The following is a 13,648-nucleotide window of genomic DNA, read 5'->3' as shown; positions in this document are numbered from 1 at the left end:
GACTGCATGTGGAAGTCCCTTTTAATGTTACTTAAGCACTAGGGCTGGACAACAGATCTGAATTTGATCCAAATTGCATTATTTGTTAAAGGCACTCTATGTGACAATCTACAATTCTGAATTAAGAATTACATTTGTTTAATTAATTCCCCCAAAAATCCAACCATTACAATTTAAATATATTTTTAAATAAATGATAATTTAAAAACGATCACCCCCGCCATCTTGAATCATATCGCAATTGCAAAAGCAGTCAAAAAGAATCACAATTAGATATTTTTTCGTTCCGCCTGACTCAGCACTACAAAAGAGGCGATTCTGGAGTCTGTTGGGGCCCTGGGCAAGGATTAAACAAGGGGCCCCTCCAACCAGCGTTTGTTTTAACTGAATCACACGTCACGTTTGGCTGCCCCAAAATAGTTGACGACGTACATGCGTCGATTAGTCGACTAATCGCTCTAATTGACGACCACTGCTCGATCAAGAAAATCCTTGGTCGGGGGCAGTCCTGCTTAACCTGACTCTATCCAGATGAATTTTGTGCTGCCTTGCTTCAGAAAAATGATTTCAGGGGGCTGGGCCTTATCCAAAGTCCTTGCATATGATTGGATAAACCACTTGTCCGTCATCTTTATTGACGTGCTTCTTTAACCACTCACATTGAAACCAACCCGTTACACGACGGGGGAAAAGCCAAACAGAACAGCCGACATGGTCGCCACCAACAAAAGCCATCAGAGCTGTTCTCTGGAGTTCTTTTAAAGAAGAAATATTCTCTAGATTGGACGACACGGATGAAATAGCAACATCCATGTTGACGCCTGCTTCCTCGATGCAAGCCGCCATTGTTGTCCGAATCACAACAGTCGCTTCTCAGCTACCCCACATCTATAAAACCCGGCCCGTCACTCCTGATTGGCTCGACCACTTGAAATCACTTTCCCCTGGAGCGATCCCAGCTGGTTGAGCGGAGCTAGGCGGAGTCAAGGCACAAGCAAAGCGACAGAAATTCATGTGGTGAAAGTCAGGTTAAGCCCTACTTGCAACAGGAGTAAAAACGTTTTTAAAATCTTAAACTTAAAAAAAAAATAGGAGTGGGTGGAGTGAGGTGGGGTCTCCTTAGGGAGGTCCGGTCTCCTACTGTCATTGCAAACTTTGCGCAATGTCGCGGCTGTAGTTTAAAATGTGTCAGCCCTCGGGGGCCCCCTACTGAGGGTGCCAAGCTGCTTGGCGAGCAGCGCCTCTGTGAAAAACCCAGGTTTTTTTTTATAGTCTTTGACTTATGAAGCACTGTCGTGGTCCTGTGTTGAGAATGCCAAAAACAGGAGCAACTGATGAACAAACAATTAAAAAAAAACACCTATAGCTTAGAATTTTGTACATTTTTAGAAGCATCATAAATAACGTCGAGCTACTCACATATGATTCTCTGATGAAGGCTTTTGTTGAAAGGTCTGACAGGAGCTGAGGGCAAGTCACAAGTTTTTAAAGTTTATTTTCATGATCTCCCTTTACTTTATTCCTAAACACCTGACCACATGGTTCAGCCCGAAGATTCACCTGTCATGACTTTCATCATTATTTAACCTTAACTTTAGAGGAAGCAGGAGCCGCTCAGATCAGGATCAGTCTGAACTGCTGTTTCACGACGACGCTCAGTAAACGTTTCCACATGCCCCACGTATGTTAAATAAATGTCTCCCTTTAGTTATTAATTGTGTGGTAATAAGATGTGCCTTACAATAATAAAGCCTCATTCTGGGTTGTTTCCATGAGACATAATCAACTCTTTATGTTTGTTTTGAGCACATGTTTTATAATGTTAGCCCTGTTTGTGTTGTACCCTTTTTTTTGGAGGATGATCACTGCACTATGCATTCATTTTATGAACTAAAACTCTTGAAATTGTGTTTGAGCTTCATTTCCATGCATGTGAAATAGTCATAGGAATGCAATAATGTCGGTTAAATAATATATTTTCCATTGTTATTTATCATTATCTCAGTTTTCTTGTAAAACGTTTATTTTCCTTAAGGATGGGAATGTTTATTTTGACATGTAACTACAGCAGATTTACTGTATATCCCTTCATGTAGCTATGCCTCTTGCTCAGGTATATTTGCTCTTATGTAGATTTTCAGTATTTACTTCAGTATGAATGATTATATATTTGCCAATTTGTAAGATTAAACACCGCTATGCAACTCTACATGAACCAGCACTACACTTGGTGATGCAAACATATGGATTTGGTTATTGCGTTTGTATAAAAATGGTCACAGTTACAGGTTTTAGGTCTCTAACATCGAACTGTGAGGATGTAAGCATGTGTCCTTCATATGATTCAGTACATCTATTTTATATTACATGTATAAATGACGTTGCATGCATCCGGGGAACCTGTCAACAGTAAAAATGAATAATGAAAACTGTTGCCTGCTGTTGTTAAGTCTTCTCTGTAATGCAACAAAAGCCCGTCTCTATGTAAAACTGCAACATGCACACTGTTTTCTATCTTTCATGTATGTTTTTGTTAATCCAAGTGAGTCAAAGCTGTCTTTGTGAAAATGGACAGCTGTTGCAATCATGGTCAATTATTGAGTTTCTTCTTATCTTCCTCTTTTTCAACGTTATTTTTATTGAATAGTTAAAATAGAGGCAGAGAAGAAACATGGGGATAGAGAACAACAAAGGTGCCAAACTGGAATCACTGGAGTCCCTTATGGCGATTAGCAGAAGAAGAAGAAGAATTACTTTATTTATCCCGCAACGGGGAAATTGAATTTTTTCACTCTTATTATTAATCATGTTACACACACAGGCCCGAAATACACACACAGGACCTATGTACATGCAATTAATGGAGAGATGTTAGAGCAAGGGGGCTGCCAGTGACCAGCGCCCCAAGCAGTTGGGAGTTCGGTGTCTTGCTCAACAGCCCCTCGGCAGTGCCCACGAGATGAACTGGCACCTCTCCAGTCACCAGTCCAAACTCCATACATGGTCCACACAGGGACTTGAACCAGCGACCCTACGGTTCACAGTCAAGTCACCTATGGACTGAGCTACCGCCTGTACAAACACCTTTAAGTCTCCAAAAATTAAAAAAAAAAGTTATTCCTCCACTGACTGTTTCATCAGTGCTGATATGGAAATAGAAGCTTATAAAAAATTCAATTTTTTTTTTAATGACTTAAAGGTTGAATATGGAGAAAGAGCAGGAACAGTTAGCCTACAGGAGACTAGAGTCTGTTTGAGCCTGTTTGAACCCGTCCCCTCCGGCAAATCACACCATCAAAACAAATATTAGAGGAGTTTGACTGACAGTTACCGTTAGCCGTTACTGTTAGCCGTTACAGCTAAGTAAACATGAAAGTTAGCTTACCAATCAAGGAGAAACGTAGACATTTGGGCGTTTTATGTCCATGGAGTGAATGCTTGGCCTATATCGACTCTGGTTGTTGCCCGTCTCCGGTCACTCAGCTGCTGGGACAAATAAGCAGCTGCAGGATTGGCAAACTCCATTTCACCAGTGCCAGACTACAGTAGCTGCACCGAACAACAGACAACCCCGGCAACAAGCAATGCAGCCGCCATTGACTGGTTCAATGTAAACAGAACGTGACAGAACGTCATTGTCAAACCTGTAAGAAAAATTGTAATAATAATTCAGACAATGTCAGCTGGGATCGGCTCCAGCCCCCCGCGACCCCGACAGGGACAAGTGGTTGAAGATGAATGAATGAATGAATAATTATATTTTTTTAATGGAAAGGCAACACTTTCATTCTGTACCCCTCAAAACGCCCCATGGGTGTATTATTATTATTATTTAAAAAAATATAGCTTTTCATAAAGATTCTACATATTAAACCTTTAAAGTCAAATGTGTGCAAACCATGGACTGTATTAATGATATATTATACATTAAAAAAAGTCTGTGGTGCAAACTGGCAGAATACACACAGAGGCGTCTACAGTATAGAGAGTGTGTCGTGTCTGCAGCCCTCCAGGACACAAGGTGGCGCTGATGTCCTGGTGTCGGGTCCGTGCACCATGCTGTGAGAACGGGACAAAGTCTGAGCAGTTTGAGTCCAGAGTCCAGAAAGCAGAGCAGGTAAATATATAAAGATAGTATACAAAAGAGTAAATATCATGTAAATAGCACTGGCATTTCTGCCAACATTGTATCACGTGCGCACGGTCTGTGTCGACTGTCAGGAAACGTTGTTTACCTTTGAAGTATTTGGAAAGTCTCCTCCCGACCCGGGGTTGTGCCGTATTCAGCACCCCTGCCGTGAAGTGCACCCCCTCGCACCCCTGCCGTGAAATGCACCCCCTCGCACCCCTGCCGTGAAGTGCACCCCCTCGCACCCCTGCCGTGAAATGCACCCCCTCACACCCCTGCCGTGAAATGCACCCCCTCGCACCCCTGCCGTCAAATGCACCCCTCGTATTATAGGTGATATTCTGGATCAGGAGGCTGTTGTTTCCACCTATAGGAGTAGTTTTGTTCAGGTAACCACATTAAAAACACACACTTTTGAACCTATGAACTGCAAGAAAAGCTGGGATTATATTTAGGAGACTCTAAGTCAAATACATTCAACTTGCTCAAAAGATCAATTTCATTCATTTTGTAATTATGGCTGCAGTAGATTTACACAGAACATACAGAAAGGTGTTTTGTGTTCGCTTTTATCCAAGTTTGTGATTTTAAACTCTTTAAAATAGTTTAAATACTGTAAGGAACCAATGTTCTGACCGTTGTGGGTTACCTGTATATATATACCTGTTACCTGTGTATATATATATATATATATATATATATATATATATATATATATACCTGTATATAAACTACTCCTATAGGTGGAAACAACAGCCTTCTGATCCAGAATATCACCTATAATGCGAGGGGGTGCACTTCACGGCCGGGGTGCTGAATACGGCACAACACCGGGTTGTTTCACACATTCATAGTTACCTACCTAACGATATATTTCCTAATCGATATTTTGAGCTCAGCCCTATTGGATATTAGTTTGTTTTTAGTGCTTTCTATAGTTATTGCTTTTATTTATTATAACTCTATAATATATAATGTATCTATATATGACTCTGTCCAGAGTCAGTGTAGAGCAGGCTACATGAATATCCTTATATACAGTCTATAGTGCAGGTAAGACAGTTTGTTAGAGCACTAAACACAAACTTGTTTATTGCATATAATGTGTCATTGATTATGATTCATATATATTAAGTCACTCAGTACAAGCAAAAACCTCACTTTGTTCTGCTTTGCATCACTTCAGACCGTGACACTATTTCCTCAAATTCAATATCTTCAAATATCTATAAAAAAATCAGCTGCATTCAATTTGGAAGTGAAGAGCTTATTATTCCCATTTCAGTACATCCTCACACTGCTCTTCTTACCTTCATGAGAGGAGGATTTATAACTGGATAGTTACAGACTGCATTAGAAAGCTGTACCTAACAAATAAATCCAAAATGATGTTAGAAAACGAGCTTACTGATGAAACATATTTATTATTTTTAACTCTAAATCAGCACTGAGATGGAAATGCAGCTCCCACCTCACGAGGGAGACGAGCTCTCGGTGGTCGACATGCACACGGGTGGAGAGCCTTTACGCATCATCCACAGTGGCTACCCGGAGGTCAAAGGTGACAGTGTGCTGTCCAAACGCCGTTATGTCCGGGAACATCTGGATCACCTCAGGAGGGTGCTGATGTACGAGCCACGGGGACACTACGACATGTACGGAGCCCTGATCGTGGACAGCGAGCTGCCTGAGGCCGACCTGGGGGTGCTGTTCATGCACAATGAGGGGTACAGCACCATGTGTGGGCACGCCGTCATCGCACTGGGGCGCTTCGCCGTGGACTACAAACTGGTGAAAGAACCACAGTCACCGGAGACTCAAGTGAACATACACTGTCCCTGTGGTCTGGTGAAGGCGTTTGTCGAGTACTCTGGTGGTAAAACAGGAGGAGTGAGGTTTCTCAGTGTGCCAGCATTCGCATTTGCTACAGGTAGGACACCCACCCTGAAAAAAACAGTTTTCACATGTTTTTATATTCTACAGGATTCACTGACTTACTTTCTCAGATGTGAAGGTGGCATTAGAAAGTTATGGTGATGTGACGGTTGACATCAGCTACGGAGGAGCATTTTACGCCTTCGTAGATGCCCAGAGGTTTGGCCTCGACGTGAACAAGTCCAGGACTCGAGATCTGGTAGACGCAGCCACAGCGGTGACCAACGCGGTCAAATCTCAGGTAGGAAGTTCATTGTGTTCACTAAACAGAGTATTCTCCGTCCAGGTGCAGAAACATTATTTTCTAATACACAAAGTGCCTCTAACAAATACAATAACATCCATAATTGAAACTCTGTGGAAGCCACACAGTAAAACAGCAATATTTAGACTCAGACACCCTTATATTTATGATTCAGAATAACTACTACAGTGCCCTTGCAGAGCCACTTGCTAGTCCCCTGGAAGTGCTCATCACCACTCATCCGATCAACTTCACACTCGACACTGCACTTCCACACACACATACACACAGGTTCCTGCTTTTATGGTTAGATGATGCTGCAACAACGCCACCTATCAGCCAAATGGCACCAGCTTTGCTTTTTAAAAAAAAAAACATTTATTAAAATATATTATAGAAAATATAAAACATGTGCAATTAGTGCAAAGTCAGTAAAAAGTGCCTGTAAAGTCCATGATGTTTTTATAAAGTGCCGTGTGTCACAAGTTCAAATTGCTCCATGGAAGGAGCGTTTTTTTGTCAGGGGTTCTTCTCCTCCGGAGCTCAGTGAGCACCTGTTTGCATACTGAGTTACTGTCCATTACAGTCTGTTGGAGAATCGTGATACATCGTCTTTTCCAGTTTCATGCACACGGTGCATATGATCAGCAGCTTTGCCATGTCCACTCAGACATCATGACTACATGTCAACCAAATGTGGGTGCAATTACACCAACCGTTCAAAAGATATGTCATGTTTTGTAATAAGCCCTGCCCACTGCATTTTAGCAAAATTTGAGTGTCAGATGCAGCAAAACTGTACAGAACATCAAAAATAGGTCACTTTACGAGCTTGCTCCAGAGATTCACTGTACTAAATTTGGGGACGATTGCGCAAAATCTGTAGGAGTAGCGAAAAAAACTTGGACACAATTCAACATGGCAGAAAAAACCTTTAAGACAAAAATGGGTGTTGTTTGTATGGATAGATTCGTCCGGACTTGGTTTCTGAGAGGTACTGTGTTATAGTTATAGGGCAAAATGTAAAGTGTGTTATAGCGCCACTATCTGGCCAAACTATGACAATGTGGACACAAAACACAGCACTGATTCCTCAGCAATACGCCCGCCAAGTGTAAAGTATCTGAACGGTTCCCAAGATATGTGAAACACATGCAGACACACACACACACACACACACACACACACACACACAGACACACCCCTTGCTGTCTAGATAGATGAAGGGAACAGAAAATGTAATATATGGTGCATCTAATGAGAAAACCATTAGAGTACCATTGAGCGAGGTGTGAAGAGGCCTGGAGCACAGTCGGTGTAACAGAAGTTTATGGAAACAGCCTGTCGAAAAACCTTTTTACAACCTTGTTAATGTCATATTGTATTTGACATTTTCTCTGTTTGTTATTCTCTTCCAGGTGAAGTTGCACCACCCAACCAGCGATGATCTGGCCTTCCTCTACGGCACCATCGTCACAGACGGCAAAGATAGTTACTCCTCTGATCCCACCGCCAATATCTGCGTGTTCGCCGAAGCTCAGGTATTTTTACACCTCGTCTTTTGACTCTTTGAGGAGAGATCGTCTGAAACCTGGCTTTAACGGGTTCAAACGTTCTCAGGTGGACCGGAGCCCCACTGGTTCTGGTGTCACAGCCCGAGTGGCTCTTCAGTATCACAAAGGTCTCATCCAGCTGAACCAGACCAGGACGTTTCAGAGCGGAGCCACCGCATCCAAGTTCACAGGGAAAGCTGTCGAGGTACCAGCGTTTCCTTCAGATCAAGACTAAAATGTGTGAAGAGTGATGGTATATAAATGAGAGGCTCACTGAATATTTGTTTGACATATTACAATACAAGAGTTTTATTTGATTTCAGGGGTTCACAGCGGTTGTCAGAGTTATTGCTAATCTATTTTACAGAGGCGTGTAAACTGGCTCCATACGTTTATATTGTGCCAGTTTCAACTTACAAACTTCTGTCGTGTTTCCGTTCAGGAGACCAAGTGTGGAGACTTCAAGGCCGTCGTGGTGGAAGTCGCCGGCAGAGCTTTTTACACCGGAGTTTCCCGCTTCGTGCAGGAGCCAGATGACGAGCTGACACATGGTTTTCTCCTGAAGTGAGACTCAGTGACAGGTTTTCTTATGAAACATGGTTATACACTAAAGAATTACACAATAAAGTGCCTTTGTAGCTTTGTATCAACATTTTCTGTTAGTTTTCTAGTTTGTATTAAATGTAAGAGGGTGGTGGGGGTTTGTTCAGTTGCAATTACTGACCACTAGATGGAGCCATGAGTCTTAGGGGGATCAGGCTCTTAATTAATATAATATAGTAATTAAAATACCTCATAGACATCCTTTTTTTCCTATGTCCACTTTTTCCTGATGAGGGCCGAGGTGGTTATAAATAACTTTTTGACCCAACGTAAATGCTGCATAACAATCAGTTCAAGTGCATGTGCTCATTAGCTAAATACAAAAACTCACACCTGTTTTCTCCCATTTATTATCATCGGGTCATTGTACAATGGAAGGCAATATTTAAATTATAAAAGTCAGATGGAGTTGTCCGACACTGGATGGATTCACGCAGCCGAGGGGGACCAATTAAAATGTTTCACCTCCACATGGGATGTTTTCTCCAAGAATGAAAACATCACATGTGGATCAAAGGGAGGTTAAATTCAGGGGTTTGTTTCTTTTCTTTTCTTTTTTTGCAGTGTAAATCCAGCCAGTGTACAGAAAACATATTTCATCTGTTCAGTGAAAACAAAAGGAGGGCACTCCCTTCAGAGGGGAAAGACAAGTGTATTGCATCAACTGGGTATTGTTTTAATGGCGTTTAGCATAGTAATTATGAATTTATATGTGCATGTGTAACAAGCACGCAACCTTATATATATATACATATATATATATTGATATATGTAATCTATGACATGAGTGTCCACACTTGTTGAGAAATTGCAGATTAGGCCCAGGCCTTAGAGAGTACCCACTCAACAATTAAAACAACAGAGTTAAGGCCAGCTCTTAACAGAAACAAGGTTCAAATAAAACATACAGTGATCAGATATATAAATGCTGCACGTCGACGATGAATAGAAAAGAAACTCCTCAGCTGCGTCACTTTGCAGTCAAAAAACAAAACAAAACACGTCCGTCCAACAAACGCAGCGTCTCAGTCCCGTGAAGCTCCCGACTGCAGGAAAACGGCAGCGTCCAGTTCGGATTCAGTCTTTCACCAAATCTCTGCCACTCTGTCGTGGACAACTCTGGCGTGAAGTCGGCCCCTCTCAATCTATGAAATCAGTCTGTACAAAATGGCCCCTCGTGCTTTTTTAATGGAATCATCTTCCTGTTTGGACCGAGCATCAAGCCCTGAAGGAGTCTGCTGGCTGCACATTTCACTCTGTGCGTAGATTCTGACGTACAAAAAACAGCACAGAACGGTTCCTGTCAAACGAGCGTGAGCTTCTCTTGCCCCTGGAAGCAAACTTTTCTCCAGTGGGGGACGAAAAAACATCCTGCTCTTGAAACACAACTTCTTAAAACATTTCAAAGTGATCCTCCGGTGGGAATCGTCTCATTTGGTCGTCAATTACAACTTTTGGCTTCTGCTCCGTTTAACACCAAAATCTCAAGAGGATGAAAGCCTCAACATGTTGTGCCGCGTGTGTGTGTGTGTGTGTGTGTGGCTCTGCAGCGATGATGCAAGGCCGAGCTGGGTGGGAACGGAGGAGGGTGCAGAGGAATGTGCATGTCAGTTCGACCCCGAATGGAAACTAATGATGAGCGTTGGCGGGCGGGCGGGCGAACAAGGGTGGTTGACCTCGACGCTGCCTAGAAGTTGAGCTTTGTGACCGGTCGCTCTCTGCTCGCCTCTGTGTTCTGGTTATTGATGCGCTTGCGGTTGCGTTTCATCTTGGACAAGTCCTTGTCGAAGACCTCGCCCGATCGCAGCGCAGACACCAAGTCGTCAAACTCCCCGCCGTCATCCTCCCCGTTTGCTTTTGCTTTCCGGGCCTTTCGCTCCTTTTCCCTCTGCTCTTTCAGCTGGTGATAGAAATAGAAATTATTGTATTTAAACACTTTTCCTCTGAATGTATTTGCACCAAAGAAATAGTTTTCACATTTTTCTGCACATGGACTTATTTCCTTTCTTTTCAAGAGTTCGTTGAGAGGGTCGACCCAAGGCAGATATGTGGTATTACGGTATCAATCTTCTCATCTAACGCTCAGCAAGACAGCTAATAAATATATTTCCCAAAATGTCAAACTATTTATTCAAAACTAGAAGAACTATACAGGCTATAGCAGCCACAACTGAATTCAACTTGTGATGATTCTTCTTAAAAATGTATGAAGTCTTGCTTTATCTCTGAATTCATTTCTAAAATACTTCAGATCGCACTTCATAATGAATTACTGAAGTATTGTTTATAACTGTGGTTCTTTTTGTCAAGCATTATATGGAAACGGGGAACAATCGCACACCTGAGCTTCCATTTTGGCCCTGCGCTCCTCCTCCTCTTTGCGTTTTCGAATGTTCTCGTTCTCCTGCTGAGCCTCAGCGAACGACTGCAGGAACTGGTCGAAGATGCCAAAGAACTCATCTGGCTGCATCTTACCGGCATCCTCGCCGAAGTGTTTTACTGCCCTCAGGAACTGTGGGACCAAAGAGAAGAGGGCACACAGGGAGGGGGGCACATGGGATTAGATTTACAGCGGGACACAGGAGAACCATGTTTTACTCAGTCTTGGACTGTTTTACAGGAGACTCGTTAGATTCGCAGCTCTTTGAAATAAGAGCAGGATACGAGTCGTCAGGCTTTGAAGCCCATGTTAACCTTAATCTGCCCGGCTACTGATTACAGCTGAGGCCAGAGACTGGAGCCAGAGCCCAAATTAAGGCAACGTGTCCGTCGGGTGTTTTTCACGGTAAGTTAAAAAGGAGAACATCCAGATGTGAGATCACGCTGAGAACGTACATCTTCTAAGATGTGTCGGGATGCGTCCATGACACGCAAACTCTATCAGGTGGAGAAAAGAGATGCATTTCACTTTGTAATCAGTCCAATTAATTATTCATTCATGCGCAGTGCATTCAGATGTGATGGTTTTTCCCTCTTTACATCTCAGTATTCTGCACCAGTTTTATTACACGCACTGAGACACACAAACCAGATGCACAGAGCTGTTTAAAGGATCCGCACGTTCTCCGGTTCATAATCATGAGTACAGAGGACCACTGTAAACACTGTCAAATATTTAACTGTGGTTGCCATGTGACCAGCAGGGCACTTGGGTAAATGTAACACACATTATGGGGGGAAAAAACCATGCCTGGGGAAAAAAGAAACTGCACCAATAAATGTGGACAGACACATAAATTTAACTCAAGGGTGTCAAGCACTCCCTGGAAAGGTGAAGATGCTCAGGTTTCTGGTAGTAAAAAGCTTATTTTACCTTAAAATGGCTGTAAAATCTAGGTTTATTTCATCTTTTGGTCTCATATTGTAAAACGTGAGATTTTCATGTCATGGTGTTATATAAATATTGTGAAAGAATCAAAATGCACACAGCCTGCATTCAGAAACTGTGACTTTAAACAAATCTTTTACTATACTTTACTTTACATAGGTAGAAAGTGCTGCCACAGCTCCGTGCACAACGGTGCAGAGACGTGAAAAACTGACCAATCAGAGCAGACTGGACACTTATTTGTTTTGTTTTGTCCATTTAAGCATGTAAACATTTTCTAGTAGAAACCCAAAATACCAGTATGAACCTGAAAATGAGTACACCAGGGGAGCTTTAAACTGTAACGGTATGTTACATTTGGTAAAAACGTTCACAAAGTGTTACAGCAAACATGGTAGTGTAAAATAATATCCTCCGCCTCTGTTCCTGGCTTTCTCTCCTGACCTGCACACATGGCAACTAGCAGGTTGACCAATAAAGTGTCAGATTCGTTGCAGCAGGAAGCAGAAACACTTCACTCCTGCTGTTAGCTTTCCTGCAAAGGTGACAGATGAGGTCAATAAGGCGTGCAGAAACAGCTGTGCGGAGAGGAAATGGGATGCAAGCTTTCATCTTCAGTGGTGCTGTCCGGTCTGCTCAAACACCACGCACTCAAAGTTTTTCAGCCACCGTGACGTACCAGTTCCTTGGCCTCGATGAGAGAGTCCTCCACGTCGGAGAAGCTGAAGCTGGCCACGGTGATGAACTGACTCACCACCGACACAAACTTGTCGCCATGCTCCTGCGGTCGCTTCTTCTGATATTCCAGCTCCTACGAGTGAAAGTTATCCAGGAGAGGAAAGAGAAGTAAAAGTTAAAAAATAGACACTGGACCTGCACTACACATTGTATAAGAGCGTGACTAACACATAAACATGTATTATGTCGTAGATCTTTGTGACTCACACTCTCCACACTTTTCAAGCCGCTGCGCAGGTTGCCGATATCTTTTTCCAGCTCAGTCATGCTGCAAAAAAAAGACAAGAAATAGCGATGGATTCATACAAAAAGGGAAACAAACGAGAGCAGATCATGCAGAAGGTTCTCCGCAACTCCACCTACTTGACTTTGGCGGCCTCGGACAGACTCTGCAGGTCCTCCTGGAACATCAGGACTTTGGGGTATTTCTTCTCCAGGATGGTGATCAGGTAGTGCAGGAGAGTGATGTTTCTGCAAACACGCATACACACACACTGAGGCGCACTGAACGTGTCAAATGTGCAATAAATTGCTTTTATTATGTAGGTTCAGATATAAATAACCATATGGACTTTCAACTATATCACATTCCCTGTTCCAGATGGGACTTTTTAGACATTTCATGCCGTTCTTTCTGTTACCACCCACACTTGAAAATAGTTCTTACTTGTCGATGCTGGATTTGGTATCGGCGATCTTGTTGAGTGAAGACACCTTGAAGCCGTAAGCGTTCCCCCTCTGACCCTTGTTCATGAAGTTTCCAAAGGCCAGCACCACCTCCAGCAGCTGCTTCAGGTTCCTGCTGTGTAAGATCTCCTTAGACGCCCTGGTCAGAGCTGACGAGGGACAACATAAAGAAAATTATCAAATAAATAGAACACATGTCATTTTCAACTCAACTCACTCAATTTTAATTTTCAGTTTCAATAAACTTAATTGAGTTGATGTCACTGGTGTGACTTTTCCCACCTTCAACTTTGGGTTTGAGCTCAGCTATCCTCTCTGCGAACTTCTTTTTGAAGTATAAGGACTGTAGCCTCTGCTGGTAGTGGTTTATTCTGGACAGGGGATGGAAAATGCGCGTCAGGGGAGAAGAAAAATAGCCAAAGTAACAAATT

The 13,648-nt window shown here is 42.7% G+C and overlaps 2 protein-coding genes across 8 annotated transcripts in view; one reads left to right on the top strand and one right to left on the bottom strand.

Moving 5' to 3' along the window:
• The first annotated feature begins 4,038 nt into the window (after positions 1 to 4,038).
• On the top strand, positions 4,039 to 8,502 carry l3hypdh (trans-L-3-hydroxyproline dehydratase). Its single transcript, XM_083934404.1, has 6 exons — positions 4,039 to 4,117; positions 5,575 to 6,059; positions 6,136 to 6,305; positions 7,727 to 7,849; positions 7,929 to 8,066; positions 8,304 to 8,502. The coding sequence occupies exons 2-6, from the start codon at positions 5,582 to 5,584 to the stop codon at positions 8,427 to 8,429; spliced, it is 1,035 nt and encodes a 344-aa protein (XP_083790530.1). The 5' UTR covers positions 4,039 to 4,117; positions 5,575 to 5,581; the 3' UTR covers positions 8,430 to 8,502.
• Positions 8,503 to 8,827: 325 nt separating this feature from the next.
• Positions 8,828 to 13,648, bottom strand: part of daam1b (dishevelled associated activator of morphogenesis 1b) — a 47,549-nt gene continuing 42,728 nt past the window's right edge. For all 7 annotated transcript variants that reach the window (XM_083933982.1, XM_083933983.1, XM_083933985.1 and 4 more), the window contains 7 exons: positions 13,500 to 13,588; positions 13,198 to 13,366; positions 12,894 to 13,001; positions 12,738 to 12,798; positions 12,472 to 12,603; positions 10,806 to 10,976; positions 8,828 to 10,364 (listed from right to left, as the gene is read on the bottom strand). In XM_083933982.1, coding sequence (XP_083790108.1) covers positions 10,152 to 10,364; positions 10,806 to 10,976; positions 12,472 to 12,603; positions 12,738 to 12,798; positions 12,894 to 13,001; positions 13,198 to 13,366; positions 13,500 to 13,588 — 943 coding nt within the window. In that variant the 3' untranslated portion in view covers positions 8,828 to 10,151. The remainder of the gene's footprint in view (positions 10,365 to 10,805; positions 10,977 to 12,471; positions 12,604 to 12,737; positions 12,799 to 12,893; positions 13,002 to 13,197; positions 13,367 to 13,499; positions 13,589 to 13,648) is intronic.

This window comes from Echiichthys vipera, assembly GCF_963691815.1.
Source record: "Echiichthys vipera genome assembly, chromosome: 19".
In the NCBI taxonomy this organism is placed as follows: Eukaryota; Metazoa; Chordata; class Actinopteri; order Perciformes; family Trachinidae; genus Echiichthys; species Echiichthys vipera.
Note: the sequence above shows the minus strand (reverse complement) of the source record. Positions and strands in the feature narration are given on the sequence as shown.

What these genes read in the sequence shown, in the direction of transcription:
- l3hypdh (XM_083934404.1), top strand. Translation starts at nt 5,582, where the DNA reads ATGGAAATGCAGCTCCCACCTCACGAGGGAGACGAGCTCTCGGTGGTC. An exon ending in GCGTGTTCGCCGAAGCTCAG is followed by an intron (nt 7,850 to 7,928) that starts GTATTTTTACAC and finishes AAACGTTCTCAG; the next exon opens with GTGGACCGGAGCCCCACTGG. An exon ending in TCACAGGGAAAGCTGTCGAG is followed by an intron (nt 8,067 to 8,303) that starts GTACCAGCGTTT and finishes GTTTCCGTTCAG; the next exon opens with GAGACCAAGTGTGGAGACTT.